Source organism: Sycon ciliatum, chromosome 4 (assembly GCF_964019385.1).
Source record: "Sycon ciliatum chromosome 4, ocSycCili1.1, whole genome shotgun sequence".
NCBI classification, from domain to species: domain Eukaryota; kingdom Metazoa; phylum Porifera; class Calcarea; order Leucosolenida; family Sycettidae; genus Sycon; species Sycon ciliatum.
Window position 1 is genome coordinate 17,609,076 of NC_088646.1, and position 17,400 is coordinate 17,626,475.

Genomic DNA, 17,400 nt, shown 5'->3' on the forward strand with positions numbered 1-17,400 from the left:
TGCAGTGGCGATTGATCCGGCAGCACAAAGCGAGGCCCCGCTGAACGTCGGAACATGAGCGAGTCCCGAGTTTACGCCAGTTCCTGGGCCGGCGAGTTGGGCTGCGCCAGCCTGCTCCAGCAGGGTAACCTTGTCGGCCAGAGGCTGAATAGCAACAGCCACGGCGGCGGAGATCTGGCTCGCCAGCGTGGGCTGGGGTGGGTGGCCGGCCGGCATTGACTGAGACGGAGGCACTTGGCCAGGTAGAGCCGAAGCACGAGGAGCACGAGGCGGCGCGAGGTTCTGGGCCGGGGCTCTGGCCTGGGTGGTTCCAGGAGCAGGGGAGGATGTTGCTCTAGCGTAGGGGCTAGAAGATGACCTGGCGGACCTGCGCGACATCTCTTGCCTCAGCGTGGGAAAATTTGAGAAAATTTGAGTAAACCACTCCGCGGATACAGCACTCAGAATTCCAGCCCGCCCAGGGACTGGACACCACAACTAGGCAACAAGAGACCGAAACGACGATGTCACCTTGTACAAGGAAGTCTGAACAGAACTGAAGAACTCCGGAGTTTGAAAACACGGAGCAAGAGTCATGCGAGCCAATGCAACTAACAAAGAGAGCCAGGCACGAAGGCTGCTGAAGGGTGTACGTATGCAAAGCGAGCTGCTGGGAGAGTTTGCGCATGCGCACAACGGCGCATCCGTGAGCTGCCGCGAACACGCGCGTGATAGACATCAGCATACAGTGAAAACATTACGTCACCGCGTTAACATACTTTAGCTACGCAAAACTTGCACAACATGGTGTTCTCAGGACGACGACTGTGGTTTTAAATAGGTAGGCTGGCGCGGTGCACATTGCCTTGACGAGCCCTTTGCGTGTCTGTGCGTGTTTTTTGCTTTGTGTGTCTGTGCATGTGCTTGCTCTGTGTGCCTGTACACGTGTGCAGTGAACAGTCCGCAGTGTGCGTCCGGCTACCTGGCGTGTCTGACCACACAGGCGTGCTACAAGGCGGCAGACCAGTGCGACAACATTAACGACTGCACGGACGGATCCGACGAGCTTCACTGCAACATCACTGCCAAGGGTAGGTAGTATGTGCAGCACCAGGCCATGGGTTTATTCGTGTATGATATGTTACATGTAGTTTCTCATTATGACTCGATGAGTCACATTCACACAGAGAGAGAGAGAGAGAGAGAGAGAGTCGCGGTCGCTCGTGACAGTGCTCAATACGCCAAGGTGCAGAGCCTAGTACACACACTTGAACACTCCACTGACTTGATGAGTCATACGTGTATAGTGCTGCTGCTGCTGCTGCCATGCACTAGCATGCATGTAACCTAATGGCGGGTGAGAATTCATTCATTCACGTACTTGTACTTGAGACAGGCGTTCAAACTTAAACTCTGCAATGTGCTCCATGCACGTAGTAAGTCCGCAATGTGCTCCATGCACGTAGTAAGTGACCAGAATGAATTGTTTCTCTCCTGTCCTTTCCTTCGGCTGTGTTACGCTGCAGGTTGCCCCAAGATCACCGCTCCAGTCCACGGCTACATTCAGGGTGCATCGACAAGCTCCGGAGCAATCCTCGTCTTTGGCTGCACTACACCATACCAGCTGCAGGGTCCGCTCACCATCCAGTGTCGCAGCGGCGTCTGGGACCAGGGTCCTCCAAAGTGCATCCGTAAGGGTCATGACAAACGGGCTCACCGGCAATGAATGCATTGCAGGGGCAGATCCAGAGTTCTCTGCAGGGGGGTTCCAGTTTAGCCCAATCCGATGAGCTGATACATGGACATGTACAGACATAGGGTTTCCAGTAGTGCATTTGTTAAATTTAGGGGCCCGGCACCCAGCGTGTACTTGAGAAACTCGACTGGATTTCATTGAGCAGTAGTGTAGTACACTCGGACGTCTCTTATCCGGGCACCTTGGGACCGGGCACTGCCCGTATCTCAGATTTGCCCGTATCTCAGGATAACTCATCTACCATGTATCATATCGTTTTTTGAAGAAGTTTATTTGCACGTATTGCACATGTTGAGGATACAAAAGGAACCCATTGATAAAAATGTGTGGATTACATAGGTTGGCAGTGAAACATAAGCACTTCCACACACGAAAAAAAGTTCAAAAACCCCAAATTCGAAGCATTTGTGCTATAGGCCCTCAAGCTGAAGGTGCCCGGTAGAGAGACGTGCCCGTATCTGAGGCGTCCGGATAAGAGGCGTTTGAGTGTACATGATTGTACAGTATGCACAGTGACACGTGCACTGCAGCACTACTACATGTGCACTACTACATGTGCACTACTACATGTGCACTATTACACGTGTGTACACGTAAGTTCATTTCCATGGCATACTGTAGTGCTCGACTGGGCTTGCTCGGTCTCTTGCTCACCGACAAGATTACAGCACATCAGACGCTGTACCCGGCACCAGCACTTGCCACCATCTAACTACACACTGCTGCTCTCTTACTGTTGTAGATCCTACAACTTGCACGGCCACGACCACAGTGAAATGCCTCAACCAGGCTGGCTGTGTCCTGCCGTCGCAGATCTGTGACGGTGTCGCGGACTGTACCGACGGCTCAGATGAAGCTACTTGCCCGTCAGCCGGCACCGGATGTAAGTATGCGTGCACGCCACCGCAGCGTAGTCACACAGTACATGCACGACTGGTGTGTGTGTGCGTGTGTGTGTGCGTGTGTGTGTGTGTGTGTGTGTGTGTGTGTGTGTGTGTGTGTGGTATGGTATGTGTGTGTGTGCATGTGCATGTGTGTGTGTGGGTGTGCATGCGCACACACAACTTGCCTATCCAAAAATGTAGATTCTCTAGTCTTAGTCATTGCGACCCACACCAGATCTTTATCAAGATAAGGCAAGCCTCTAGGCATGGCAATATACACACACACACACATATACATACACATACACACACACACACACACACACACACACACACACACACACACACACACACACACACACACACACACACATACACGTACACATACACCTACTGACACTAAAGTGCATACCTTTCCTTGATCGCGTGGTGCTGGTGTGTTTCTTGCAGCTGCTTGCGCACCTCTCGTCGCACCGGCCAATGGTAAACTTCAGGGCACTAGCCGCGGGTACAGCGCCAACGTCATCGTCTCCTGCAAGGCGCCGTACACGCTGCAGGGCTCCTCCGTCCGCGTCTGCCAGATCAACAGGCAATGGAGTGGATCGGACGGTATCTGCAAGAGTGAGTACATGTACAGTGGTGGCATGCAGAAATGCCTAACTAGCGCACAGACCATCACCTGGCTAGCTGGGACATGAGTACTATCATGTACAGTTATGTACAGTCGTCGCATGCAGCCTACTACAAGTCACCCTGTGGCACAGAACACTGGTATCTAGATCGCATTGAAGTCAATCAGTGTATGTGTGTGTGTGTGTGTGTGTGTGTGTGTGTGTGTGTGTGTGTGTGTGTGTGTGCGCGCGTGTGTGTGCGTGTACGGGTGGCTGTCTGTCTGTCTGTCTGTGTTTGTAGCATACGTGCAAGGCTGTCAACCCAACCAGATCATGTGCTATGACGGCACAGAGTGCATAGCAGCCAGTGCCAAGTGCGACGGAAAGTTCTTTGACTGTGTGGATCACTCTGACGAGGCGGACTGCCCCACCTCACCCAAGATTTTCACGGTGCCCACAACAGCTCCAACCGATGCGATCACCTCGGAGAAGTTTAACATCATCACTCTCTCGGATGGATCCACCAAGCTTGTTCCTATTACTCCAGCACGTAAGAGAGATTCACAAATAGTGCAACTGCTCACACGGCAAACTTCTTGAAATGCAAGAAATTCTTCCTCCGGACTTCTTGCACGCAGCACAATGGGAATGTGACACGTCTGTTGTCACTAAATTGTGTGTGGGTGTGCGCGTGTGGGTGGGTGCCCCCGCGTGCACGCGTGTGTATGTGCAAACATGTGTGCATGCATGCATGCATGCTGCATGTGTGTGTGTGGGGGGGGGGGGTGCATGCGTGCAGGCATGTGTATGTGTGTGTATGTGTGTGTATGTGTGTGTACGTGTGTGAGTCTGTCCTGTGCCAGTGTGTCAAGAATACAGTCACAAGGATTGACGTTACGGGGATATTCCAAAAATAGCCCAACCTGCTGACAATGCCTAACACGGTGTACATTTCTTGTTTTGCTCTTGCTCCCGTCAATTGGTCATGACAGCAAGCCGTTGCTTTGTTGGCTACTGCTTCCACGGCGGTACGTGTGTGGACAATGGCTTGGACCAATCGATTATGTGCAAGTAAGTTGAAGGTGCATTGCGTATGACCATCCGAAGTTGAAGTGGATTGGGCATGACCATCCGAAGTTAAAGTGGATTGGGCATGACCATCTGAAGTTGAAGTGGATTGGGCATGACCATCCGAAGTTGAAGTGCATTGCGTATGACCATCCGAAGTTGAAGTGGATTGGGCATGACCATCCGAAGTTGAAGTGGATTGGGCATGACCATCCGAAGTTGAAGTGGATTGCGTATGACCATCAGATTAGCAAGTCTGTACAACTATGGCACTATTGATAGCAAATCTGGAAAGTCGTGAAACTGCGGCAGCTAACCAGTTGCTTAGATGGTGCTGTAACACTAAAGTGTGTGTGTGTGTGTGTGTGTGTGTGCGCGCGCGCACGCGTGCGTGTGTCTCTAAATTCTCTGCAGCTGCCCCGCTGACGCCACGGGATCGCGATGCCAGCAGTACACTGGTGAGACAACCACAGCGGCTGGAGGCGGTGGTCTTGGCACAGGCCCCGGTGCAGAACAGCAGAGTACCACAACCAGCGACAGTAAGTCACGTGTGTGCCTTGTGACCAGACACTGAGGGACGACTGTCCTAGGCGGAGCACTGACAGATGTGCACAGTGTGTGTACTGTGCGGCGGCGCGGCGCAGAGCAGTGAGAACAACACTCTACACCAGAGTGCGGTCAGGTATCTTCCCTGACCGCAGTGTCCACTGACTAGCCCCCAGTGCTTGACGGTCCGAATGCTTCGAGTGCTGGGCTGTCACCGGATTACCTGTTCCATTATTGAATGCAGAATACTACTACACAGAATTACGGCCAGTGACGCAGTAGTTCCTGATCCATGCGCTTTTCTTGTTGACTTGCAGGCCAGCTATATTACATCTTGATCGGAGTCATGGGAGGTGTCCTCTTGCTGATCGTTGTGCTAGTGGCAGCGTATGTCCTCATGACATCCCGGTAAGGTTTAACTCTCTTCTGTTCTCTCTCCTTCGGCCTGTCTGTCTTTCCGGCCTTCTCTTGCTCGTGCTCATACCCATGCTCTCTCTCTCTCTCTCTCTCTCTCTCTCTCTCACTCACTCTTTCTCCACCCTCGCTATCTTTCTTTTATAAAGTCTGTACTGTAAGCCAGAGGCAGCCTTTTGGAAATAAAATGTCCCACACTGATCAAATTGCGAAGCAAACTGCTATGAGCACGGTGTGTGCTGCTGGTATTCATCTGCTAGGCCATCATATCCTTGAACATGCCGCTATATTGCACACTGCATGGAGAATGTGAACGCAGACAGTTGCGCACTACTACACTATAGTTGCAGACAAAGGCTTACCTATCTCACAGAACCTGTCGGCATGCACGCTACATTATAATATAATCGCAGTGTGTCATGCAGATTGGTACAGTCTTGAAATATGCGCTGTAACCCTCTGACACCATGCTGCCTTAATTAATGTGCATGCGTGTCTGCATCACTTGCCGCTGTACATAGATCATCTGGGCAACCAAGACGCCCTCGTCCAGTACAGCCAAACTCTGGTGGTCTGCAGATCCAAGACGATGGCTTCCGCGGAGAAGCGGTAAGTGTGGGCGAGTGCATCCCCATGCGTGTACATGCATGCGTGTGTGTGTGTGTGTGTGTGTGTGTGTGTGTGCGCGTGTGTAGGGGGGGGGGTACTTAGACGGATAGACAAGGTCCACCAAAGCCCCGCATGCTCTCTTCCCACACACCATGACGCAGTATGCCTGTCTTGTTCGATTGACTTCACCAGTTTGCTTGTGCTCTGTTTGTGTGCATTTTGGCCTTGCCCAACACCTTTCCTGTCGTCGTCATGGACAATCTGTGTGCACAGTTCGCCCTCGGTGATGATGTAAGTTGCCTATGGCAATCCCTCGCACAGAGGAGAAGTCTGATAGATAATTTTTGTTTGGTGCAGAGCTGTTGCTGCCGTTTACCTCACTCCTGAACCAGCTAGTGAAGTGCTGCATAATTAGACCTGGGTGCAGTGCCAACATGTTTCATGCAAATATGGCCAAATAGGACTTTCATGTTGACCGTCGTGTGGGGGCAACAAACCGAATAGGACCGAGTGTACAACCCACATGTACACAACACATTTCAATAATGCCCCGTTTTTTGGGGCAGGACGCCCCCTGTCACAGAACCCGCTTGTTGCCTACTAGTACTACTGTATCACAGTAGTACTAGCAGTTGGATGTGAGTAGTGAGATGGTATGCATGTTGTTTTATGACTCACCTACCAGTACCAGTATGCATGATCTGATGGTGGAGATGTGGTGGAGATGTGGTGGAGATGTGGTGGAGATGTGGTGGAGATGTGGTGGAGATGTGGTGGAGATGTGGTGGAGATGTGGTGGAGATGTGGTGGAGATGTGGTGGAAGAGCATTGTTAGTTACGTTGTACATTGTACTTAGCTCTCTTCTGTGTGTATTTCGGGTTTCCTGTCACCTACAGCAGGAGCTGGGAATGTCAAACCCAATGTACGATACGGCCGGTGCCATGGACGGTTACGGTGCCGGAGCTGGTGATCAGCTAGGCCAGAGTGAGCTGGCCGGCGATCCACTCTACGAGCCAGTTCCCGCCATGCAGCTGCAGACTTAAAGACAGCAGAATACATTACTGACGCTATACAAGCAACTCGGAAACACACACACAACGACAAATCATCATTCCTATCTCGCAGGCTGCTGTGAACTCAGTTGAGCAATTTTTGTACAATCTTCTCTGCTATGTGCTGAACAAGCCTGCCGGTAAACCACACTGGATTCGCCATGTTTGTCTATCCTTCAAGTACTTTCTTATTATGATCTGCACGATTTGTTCACAGCGCAAGACGTTGGCCCTCTGTATCGGTTCACGCTGTACCATTTGTAGTATTATCATTATTCAGCTGACAAGTATTCTTATTTTCTCGCCGTTGTCAGCGAAATGTTAACATTCACACGCGTTAATAGCAGTTGAAACGAATTGCACGGGCCGTGATGGTGATGCCAATGTGCGGGCGGGCATGTGTGTGTGTGTGTGTGCGGGTGGGCGTGTGTGTAAGTTATGCAGCCGCCTGTTTGACGGCAGGCATGCCGGGGGCGTATTCCACACTTGTATACACATGATCATGACGGGTGATGGCGTGAGCATGTACTGCATGACCGCACTGCACTCACTGGCATTCCTCACTGCAGGCCCTCGCTGGGCCAACCACTATTGCTAGGTTTAGGTGGCGTGTTTCGGTAGTATTGTATTGTATCTGTATTTACGGATTCTCCACAGGCCTTAGGATAAATCGAGGGAGTCTCCTAGGTAGTCCGCACAAAACTTAGACAACACCCGTAGACAAATAACTCACCCACCACATACCTTGCCAATCACACAGAATGGGCACTTCGTTGAATAGTCGTGCAGTACAGAACTCTTCCGGGGGCAAGTTAGGAAATTGCCTTTAAAATGTGAATAATTTGTAAAAGAGCTAGGTGAAGAGAAAAGCATGACACGTTAGAATGTGAAACTGGGATACTGAGCCAATAATAAATAGAGCAAGGAAAGGAGCATATGGATACTCTTTTAAACTCATATCCATTATGTTTCCTTCCTTACATTAGAATGTGTTGCCAATTTCACAATGTAACACCAGCGGGGCACAAACCATGGACCCAAACTAGGTAAACACACACACACACACACACACACGAACACGCACACACGGTAATAATCTGAAGAGGAATAGTAAATAGAATAAATACTACTCAGAATTAGGGGCGCTACACACAAAAAACTGAGTCTGAAACGTCCCGTGTGCCAAAGTGTGCCTTGCTTGAGCTGTGTGTACAAGTACTTGCCACCAAAGACACCTAGCCACAATCAATCTTGATCAGCCGGTATGCTCTCCGGAGGACGAATTCTCGTGGGATGCTGCGACTTCTGGCAGACACGGCACGCAAGCGTACGCTCGCTCCTGCAGCATATTCGCACAGAGCGTATCTGCACCGCCATCGTGCGCGAAGAACGACCCCCACGCGCTCGACCGCAGCGTATCAAAGTCGGCATCTACGTCAGTTCCGTTGATACTCTTCTCCTGCGACAAGCGTCAGCGGGCAGCACGGAATACCCAGCATAGAAAACACAAAGCAGATGATACCATGAGAAGAACTACATACAGTACATGTACGAGCTCAGGACACAGAGCAAAATAAAATACAAAGCTCGAATGAAAATATAGCATTGAGTACAAGCACATTGATTAGAACAACAAGAGTCAAGGGAAATGACTGTATTGCAGGCAACAGCAAGGAAGATGTGTGCGCAAACAAAGCCTACTTAGCTCATGCACACAGGCAATATTCATTGTATTGGCATAGTGCTGTGAGCATATGTCACATGGTTGTCCATGCAAGGTTTGCGAATTGGCAAAATGTTCATGGTGTAAAAATCGGAAGACACACATTCTTGCGCTGCCTGGGTGTGGAGGAGCATTCCTTTGCTGTTGCTTTCTTGGTATTTCAAGATACAGTTTTTGTTTTACCCACCCTCCCGCCCTTTGGATTCGCGTGCCTTTGCTCTTTCGGCTGCTGCTTTGTTTTCTCTCCTGCGGTGTGGGGTGCAAGCGCGCATTATAATGTACGTGTGTGGTGTGATGCCTCTCGCCAGGCAGTTGTGCCAGGCCTCGGTGGGTCGGTGGACAAGTTGTCGGCCTTGTCGGCCGGTCGTATGCCCTCAGTGGGCAGTATGTGATCGGCCCCAGTCGGCAGCATGCTTTAGTCCATGGTGGGCAGGTTGTTGGCCTCGGTGGCTGTGCGTTGGCTCTTGACAGGCAGTAGTCGTGGACGCTCTCAGTGGGCAGTATACCCATGGTGGGCAGAACGCTTAAGCCCCTCGGAGGGTAGTAGGGTTTAGCCCTCAATGGGCAGGTTATTAGCCTCGGCGGCCGTTCATGTGCCCTTGGTGGGCAGCACACTTTAGTCCTCGACGGACAGGTTGCCGGCCCTGGCAAGGGTTGGTGCATCCTCAGCAAACAGGATCATTTAGCCCTTGGTGAGCTGGCTCCTGGCCTTGGTGGCCCTTCATGTAGTCGACCCATGGTGGCCAGCTCGACCCATGTCATGCTGGGCTTTTGACCCGTGTCATGCTGGGCTTTTGACCCGTGTCATGCTGAACATCTGATAGAGACTCTGATACATGTGAGTCACCTCAGGAAATCTTGTTCAAAGAACTGACAAAATCAGCCGACTGATCCTTTAAAAGATCAGAAGAGTTACCGTACTTTACCGGTTTATAAGTGAGTGCCAGCACATACAGCAATGCCAAGTGTTGACATGAGTATGCAGATGCGCAAGTTCACGTTCACGCCGAGTGCACCTTGACAAAACGTGTAGCTCGTGTGACGTGTAGACTGGTGCATGCAGACACACATGTTCACATTCACGCCAACTACATCTTTTAACATGAAGTTTTGGTGCAGAGTGTGCCCACCGAGTCAGAACCGCGGCCACACTCCCAGCCCAGTTCAGCCCAGCCCAGCTCAGCTCAGCCCAGGCCAGCCCAGCTCAGCCCAGTTCAGCCCAGCCCAGCTCAGCCCAGGCTAGGCCAGGCCAGGCCAAGCCAGCCCACCCTAGGTTAGCCTAGCCCTAGAGACACTCACCTCCATCTTTGCACGTTTAGCCAGTGGCGGTGATGAACAGCCATTGCCGTTTTGAACTGAATTGCTTACATGGACCTGAAGTGAACACCGCCACAACAACGACGACAACCACAACCACACCAACCACATCCACAACCACAACCACCACAACCACCACAACCACCACAACAACCACAACAACCACAACAACCACAACAACAACAACCACAACAACCACAACAACAACAACAACAACAACAACAACAACAACAACAACAACAACAACAACAACAACAACAACAACAACAACAACAACAACAACAACAACAAACAACAACAACAACAACAACAACAACAACAACAACAACAACAACAACAACAACAACAACAACAACAACAACGGTCATTGGTGAATATTCAAAACTGGGTCGGTCCAGAGCATGCAATCGAGTGCATCCATAATCACATCACAAGTCTGCTATAGTTAAAAAAAATTAAAAAACTGCAGCAATCATAGACAGCAGCAGCAGCACAGTGTACTTGCCACAGCTGCACGGGGAATATTGCAGTACTCTCTTTTGTTTCTCTCCTTATTGCTTAGTTCGCCGTGGTTGGCTACCACCCGACTTCTCATAAATATTGGCAGCCGTACAGCGAGCCAGGAGATGTTGAATAAATAAAAAATAAATAATAACAAGAGCCATGAAGTTGATTGTTCCAACTAGGAACACACGCTTCTTGCCGAACTTGACACTTGACTGACTCACGACTGCCATCCGGAGCACACGAGGAGCACGTCGCACCTTCCACTCGGCAAACCTGCAAGAAAGCACCACTCCCTGCTCAATACACGGTGTTTCGGGGAATTCACCCCTCATCAGTTGAGCTTGAGTAGGCTGAGGAAGATTGTGCCTGAAAAGCACCACTTATATACTGCTCTCCAGGCCAAACCATCACCAGGGATACAAACTTACAGAGACGCTTTGTTTCCAGCGCGACAAACACCTCGTGAAGCTCCAGGTAGCAGCGTGAGTCAGAGTCGCTCATGGAGTTGTGATAAACAGACGTTGAGAGCCAGTATAGCTATTCGCAACGCTGTCACCTCCAACAACTAGTCGCACGTCCGCGTGAGGGACAACAATACGAACTTAGAAGTTGCGACTTCGGCGGTAATAGTCATGAAGTTGATTGTTCCAACTAGGAACACACGCTTCTTGCTCACAAGCTTCTAGAAGTCGCAACTTCTAAGTTCGTATTGTTGTCCCTCACGCGGACGTGCGACTAGTTGTTGGAGGTGACAGCGTTGCGAATAGCTATACTGGCTCTCAACGTCTGTTTATCACAACTCCATGAGCGACTCTGACTCACGCTGCTACCTGGAGCTTCACGAGGTGTTTGTCGCGCTGGAAACAAAGCGTCTCTGTAAGTTTGTATCCCTGGTGATGGTTTGGCCTGGAGAGCAGTATATAAGTGGTGCTTTTCAGGCACAATCTTCCTCAGCCTACTCAAGCTCAACTGATGAGGGGTGAATTCCCCGAAACACCGTGTATTGAGCAGGGAGTGGTGCTTTCTTGCAGGTTTGCCGAGTGGAAGGTGCGACGTGCTCCTCGTGTGCTCCGGATGGCAGTCGTGAGTCAGTCAAGTGTCAAGTTCGGCAAGAAGCGTGTGTTCCTAGTTGGAACAATCAACTTCATGACTATTACCGCCGAAGTCGCAACTTCTAAGTTCGTAATAACAAGAGCGTTAAAAGTAATGGAAGTGGTACACGTACGCAGCATTACTTATCAAGAACAGAGCTACAAAGTACAACGATGCTTACCCGAGGTGGAATGTTGCTGGGTGATTCAACAAACAGCTCCTCCACAATGGCTACGGGGTCCCAGTTACCCTTGTTCAGGCATAGGACATCGGAGCGTATACTGTCGCCAAAGTACGCAACCTGAGCAAGCACAATCAAGCCGCACAGGCAAGGCAAATTTGTCAGAGTACAGTGTACAGTGTACAAGACTGGACAAGGGGAACTGAAGCTCTCCTCGATCCGTACTGTACATTCCAAATCACAGTGCACACTCTATTCAGATTCTGCATAAGGAAATAATGCATTAAAACAGCAACAGCATCGGCAACAGCAGCAGCAGCAGCAGCAACAGTGGCAGCGGCAGCAGCAGCAGTAACAACAACAACAACAACAACAACAACAACAACAACAACAACAACAACAACAACAACGTCGACAACAAAATGTGCACGCGCGTGCACACACACACATGTACCTTGGGCGATTCCTTGCCTGTGAGGCGAGCAAAGAATTCATTGAGCCCTGCACAGTTGCCTTGTGCAAAGACCATGTTCTGCTTGAGATCAGACACGGAGCATTCAACCTTCTCAAAGTGATCATCTGTAATAGAACAACACCAAGAGGAGATCCACCGCTTAGGAGCTGCATCTGCGCCTTGATCCAAGAGGGTGGTGGCGTTCCTACGGACGCGGAAAACTTGGCTTCCAGCCGAGTCTCACGCAAACCGTGAGAATTAAAAAAATTAGAGTGTGCAGCTGAGACCATGTCGGGAAATTGCAATGTGTCTTTTAAAAGTCATTTCAACGTCAATGTACAGTACAAACTGCAGCGCAAGCTGTACTGATGTTACAGATTGTTTAGAATCGCAGCTTCCACAAATCATCAAAAAATGACGTAGACAGCAAATTCCAGAGTTCGGAACCTACATCATGCGCAGTTACACGCTCGTTCGTGTACTCTTGATAACATGCACACAGCATTCTGTGTGCGCGCGCGCGTGCGTGCGTGCACGCGTGTGTGCTTGTGCTGGCATGCCAAACACAAACATGGGAGAAAGGACTCACTGAGAGAGAAGAACGGACGCGATGACGGCGGCTCAGCGAAAAAACCTGCCCAAAGTCACACGCACAAGCACAAGCAGAGTGACAAAATCCCAAAGCAGAATAAACCACATTGAACATGTGTACAGTGTACCAGCAAGAGCACATACGGGAAAACAAGCGCCGGCGTGAAAATAAGCATGGCCCTGTACGAAGTGGTTCAGAGGTATTGCTCAGTCTCAACGTTCATACTAAATGGTCTCTCTGTCGCAATCCTTTTGAGTTTTTTCATTCACCAAATATTTGGGCATGGGCCCATCAGCAGTGTAACCAATTGAACTAAAGGCAACAAACCAAGACACGTAATAGATAAACTGTGCCGCGTGGTAGAACAGTGAACGAAGATGAGAAATATGTCAGCTATTAAAGGTGTAGGTGCAGAGAGTATGAGAGCGGGTGAAAAGGGAGAGGGGCGGGGTGTGAGGTGGAAGGGTTTTCCCCAGCAAAAAGACCACTACACGGGCTGAATTGGCACATCCGCAGTGACACAAACTACACCTAGCATGAGAAGTTGATAGATGATTGAACAATGCAATCCCTTGCCAGACTATAACCCAGGCAGGGGGGGGGGGGGGGGGGTATTTCACACAGCCTCACCAGGGGCGTGATAGTCAACATATCAACTAGCAACGGTCCAGTACTGTACAGTCATGTGTACATTGCGCATAGTTCAGAAGGCGAAAACATAATCTTGGTGCCTGCTGGTGATGTCAGCTAACACATACTACGGTAAAAAGAATGGGTATTCAGTGTAGTCCAAAGCTACTGTACTTGTCAGACGTTGCTGGAGGAGCTGAATATGTCACCACCCTCTCTAAAATAATCCCCCCCCCCCCCTCCCGTACGGATTTCACCATATTGCAAGAATCAAGCTAAGTAACGACATACAGCAAATCTTTCTAATTTTCTTAGTTTTTTTTTAATGCGACCCGATATGGGACACAGGGTTTGTTTTTGACATAATTTATACACTAGTAACACGAGGACAATCAGCAGCTTTCGGCCTGTTTATCAGTGAATTTGTTCCACTTCCACCATATGTACTCTCTGGCCAACCTCATTCACACCCGGCAACATGACTCCCAGTCAAAAACAGTGCTGTATGGAGGAAATTCTATTCGCCAATCAATACCTACGACTTGGAGTCATGTTGCTGTCGCGGATGACGTCGGCCAGAGAGCGCTTATGGTGGGGGTGGCACAACAAATAATTTGTTTCATCTCCACTACATGCGCTCTCTGGCGGGCCTCACGTAAATTCATACATTGTACACTAGTAATTTCAAATTTGGACTTCACGAAGAATTTCAAAGTTTTAGGAAATTAGAGGCCTCATGCCACGTACTGCTCTTTTCTCTCCGAAACTCAACACTTGCAAGCCAGCTATGAAAGAAAGAAAAAATCATCAGTCACACCACCGGGACTCGAACCAGGGACCTTGCTATTCGCGAGTAATGATTGTACACTAGTAGTTTGAAGTAGCAGCAAACACACTCCAAACAAGACCCACTCACCAGGTTTCCGGGCATTGACACCAACCACAGCAAAGTCTTCGCGCCAGGACGGCCTGAAGGAAGAAAACGAGAGACGGGTGCAGAGCGCAGAGGACTATAAGACCTAGCCAACAAGACAGCAGCAGTCACAGCTACAATGAAATCCATGCGTAGTGACTACTCCGTTGTGCATAGTCTAGAAATGGTCTTTTGAGACAGGTGGTCTTTCAAGTCGACACAGGTTCAAATGCAACACCAGAAGAGGAGGGATAACTTGCCGTGACTCCGACAATCACTCACAAGTAGGCCATCATCAGACAACAGTGATGAGAACATCCGGATGCTGGCTTACATCCCCACAGTGTAAAGGTGTTCAGCCAGAGCAGCAGTAGGGAACGATCAATTTAGTGCAGTGCATCACTGCGTGAATTGGCACATCAGCAGCAAGTGCCAGCGACACAAACAGTTGGCAGTTGTAATCTACAGGGCAATGTGCAATACTCCAATAGTGGCACATTTTGCAACAGAAATATTTCAAGTGATAACTGATAAGCTCAGTGCTGGTCCTCTGCCGCACTCTATTGGACAGTCCGGAACATTTCTCTTTAATACAGGTTCAAAATTTCAAATGCAGGCACAGTAAAAAAAAAAACCCCTGTCAAGGCAACCACTCGGATAAGGCGACCACCTGTCCGCAACCAGGACCAAGGGATGCTATTTCCAGTCAAATAAGTTGAAATAACCATGGATATGAAGACCACCTGGTTACAGAGATCACATTTGAAGGTCCCTTGAGCGGTGGTCTTACACAGGTTACACTCTAGTACAGTCGAATGTCACTTATCCGGTTGCCAGTTATCCGAGCACGTCGGTTATCCGACAAGCCCGGGAGTGGTAATTTTATGACTCTCAACAGTAAAATTTAAAAAAAATATCATTATTTTTTGTATAATTATTATACGGTGCAATATGCATTTACTTGAAGTAGATGTGGTCAAGTATGCTAACATGTATGTGTACATGGAGCAATTCATGAATGTAATATTTGGGTATTGTGTACATAAATCAGTGAAATCCAGCCATATATACACATAAAAAAATGATATCAGTTATCCAACATATCCAGTTATCCGACATGCCTGATTCCCGAAGTGGTCGGATAAGTGACATTCGGCTGTACCATGGTTTGTATCCTATTACCGTAAAAAACTGACCGGTCTCATTAGCCAGGTGCTGGCTTAACACAACAGAGTGGTTTCAAAACACAGGGGTTGCTCTGTTTCAACTACTGCCCAGTGATAGTAATAATTGTTTCTACGTACCCGTAAGAGTAGTCGAGCAGGAAATGGGCAAAGTCCGAGTGTGAGCTGGTCAGCACAAACAGCTGGCTGCCCTGTCGACGCAACTCAGCCAACCAGCGGCGCGCTCCGGGCGTGACCTGCCGAACGTAAGGCTCCGGATCTTTCTGCAATGTTGGGAAGAAGCCACCGGTACCCTCTGCACAAACGGTAATGCAATCAAGCAAATAAAATCTGTGATGAGCAAGCAAGCAAGTTCAGACTAATGCCCAAAGCAAAGAGAGTGATTGCAATGTCTCTCGCCATGATACTCATAGTCAAGGGGAAGATTCAACAAATACACCCGTGCTGTTGGCAGCAATAGTCTTTTACAAGACCATTTTATATTTCCTTATTTCCTTTCACATTTACATGTACTGCTGCAATGTAATGTAATGGTGATACCCTGCAGTCGAAGTCGCTTCACAAACAGAAAATGAATGGGGGGGGGGGGGGGGGGGAGGCAACGATACTTTACTTGTGCTTGTACAATTTGCAACACATGTCGATGGCAATCATGTACCGGCCGGAGTGACTTTGAGGAAAGGATTCACCTTTCAACAGCGTGCGGTGGAATGTCCACAGTGCGAAAGAACACTGCAACCAGATGAAAATCAGAGTCCTGACAAGGCGCGGCACGTAGCTGACTAAAACACGAACCTTTGAATGCTCCACAGCGGAAGGTGGTGTTGAATGCCTCGATAAGTGGAGTCCAAATATCAGAATAGTCACGCTCCTTAGCACCGGGTTCCCACTTATGTTCCAACTGAATACAGAACAATGACAGAAAAACAAAACAAGCCGACACAAACAAACATGTTGGCAGAAACTAAAAGGCAATGTTTACGCTACTTCCTCCGTCAACTAAAACTTAGGAGAGGGTTTGCACCGCACACTGGAGCTCGCGCTTTTCCACCGACTTGACTTGACACGTGACTGACTGACTTTCCTACCAAATCATCGCCGAAGTTGCTACCACTAAATCGAACTACTAGACTAGTAGTAAGACTTAGCTCAGTGTGAATAATGTCAGTGCAGAGAAAACGTGTCAAGTTGCAGTTTACGGAGAAGGTAGAAACTTGAGGCCATGGGAGAAATGGAAAGGGGATAATTCCTCCTTGAGAAGAGCAAGGATGAATCCTGCCCAGTGTGACTTCGAGCATCTGGGAAAGCACGTTGTAGTTAACAAAGGTCTGCCGGTTCACCCTGCCAGTTTCCGGTGCCCATTGTCAGCCATACTTGATTGCCATCCTACATCACCATGGCGTAGTAAACACCACCTGGTCTTAAATCATGTGGATTTTTAGCAGTTTTACCCAGCACACCAAACCTCATTTCACATATACATCTAATTAAAAATAGAGAGGTTCCAGGCTGTCCAAGAGAGTACGCAATACCGAGAGGCAGAGCTGGATCAAACAACAGTTACTGTTTTCTGATGATCGCTTTAATAGTGCGTGAAGCGAGGAGGAAAAACACTTTTTTCGTCCTCTTACTATTGTTTATACATGTACTTCAGAAGTATGACGCATGGACTGCTAACGACACACATGCACTCGCTTGACAGCTCGGCCAGGCTCTCAAATTGTCTTCATTTCCTTAGGTGATCTGCACACTTGGAAACGCGACGGCATTTCACCTACCTTCGCATCCGTCCAGTCAATGAGAGCGGCCAGGATCGGAATGGCCGGCGAGTCAAAGTAGTTGTCGAAAAAGAAGTAGTGCTCTGCAATGCAAGGAACGAAGCGCATG

At 49.2% G+C, this 17,400-nt stretch overlaps 2 protein-coding genes across 2 annotated transcripts in view; one reads left to right on the plus strand and one right to left on the minus strand.

Annotated features, from left to right (window-relative positions):
• LOC135813434 (MAM and LDL-receptor class A domain-containing protein 1-like) overlaps positions 1-7,277 on the plus strand; it is a 63,556-nt gene extending 56,279 nt beyond the window's left edge. The window contains exons 73-83 of the mRNA XM_065326531.1: positions 933-1,070; positions 1,506-1,670; positions 2,478-2,618; positions 3,070-3,240; positions 3,532-3,780; positions 4,223-4,301; positions 4,713-4,837; positions 5,162-5,252; positions 5,780-5,867; positions 6,141-6,158; positions 6,765-7,277. Of these exons, the coding sequence (XP_065182603.1) occupies positions 933-1,070; positions 1,506-1,670; positions 2,478-2,618; positions 3,070-3,240; positions 3,532-3,780; positions 4,223-4,301; positions 4,713-4,837; positions 5,162-5,252; positions 5,780-5,867; positions 6,141-6,158; positions 6,765-6,911 (1,412 nt within the window). The 3' untranslated portion in view covers positions 6,912-7,277. The remainder of the gene's footprint in view (positions 1-932; positions 1,071-1,505; positions 1,671-2,477; positions 2,619-3,069; positions 3,241-3,531; positions 3,781-4,222; positions 4,302-4,712; positions 4,838-5,161; positions 5,253-5,779; positions 5,868-6,140; positions 6,159-6,764) is intronic.
• Positions 7,278-7,698: 421 nt separating this feature from the next.
• LOC135814758 (5'-nucleotidase domain-containing protein 1-like) overlaps positions 7,699-17,400 on the minus strand; it is a 13,547-nt gene continuing 3,845 nt past the window's right edge. Inside the window, exons 5-13 of the mRNA XM_065327926.1 lie at positions 17,292-17,374; positions 16,309-16,414; positions 15,634-15,808; positions 14,333-14,385; positions 12,784-12,828; positions 12,195-12,319; positions 11,741-11,860; positions 9,943-10,017; positions 7,699-8,379 (exon numbers count right to left, since the gene is read on the minus strand). Of these exons, the coding sequence (XP_065183998.1) occupies positions 8,176-8,379; positions 9,943-10,017; positions 11,741-11,860; positions 12,195-12,319; positions 12,784-12,828; positions 14,333-14,385; positions 15,634-15,808; positions 16,309-16,414; positions 17,292-17,374 (986 nt within the window). The 3' untranslated portion in view covers positions 7,699-8,175. The remainder of the gene's footprint in view (positions 8,380-9,942; positions 10,018-11,740; positions 11,861-12,194; positions 12,320-12,783; positions 12,829-14,332; positions 14,386-15,633; positions 15,809-16,308; positions 16,415-17,291; positions 17,375-17,400) is intronic.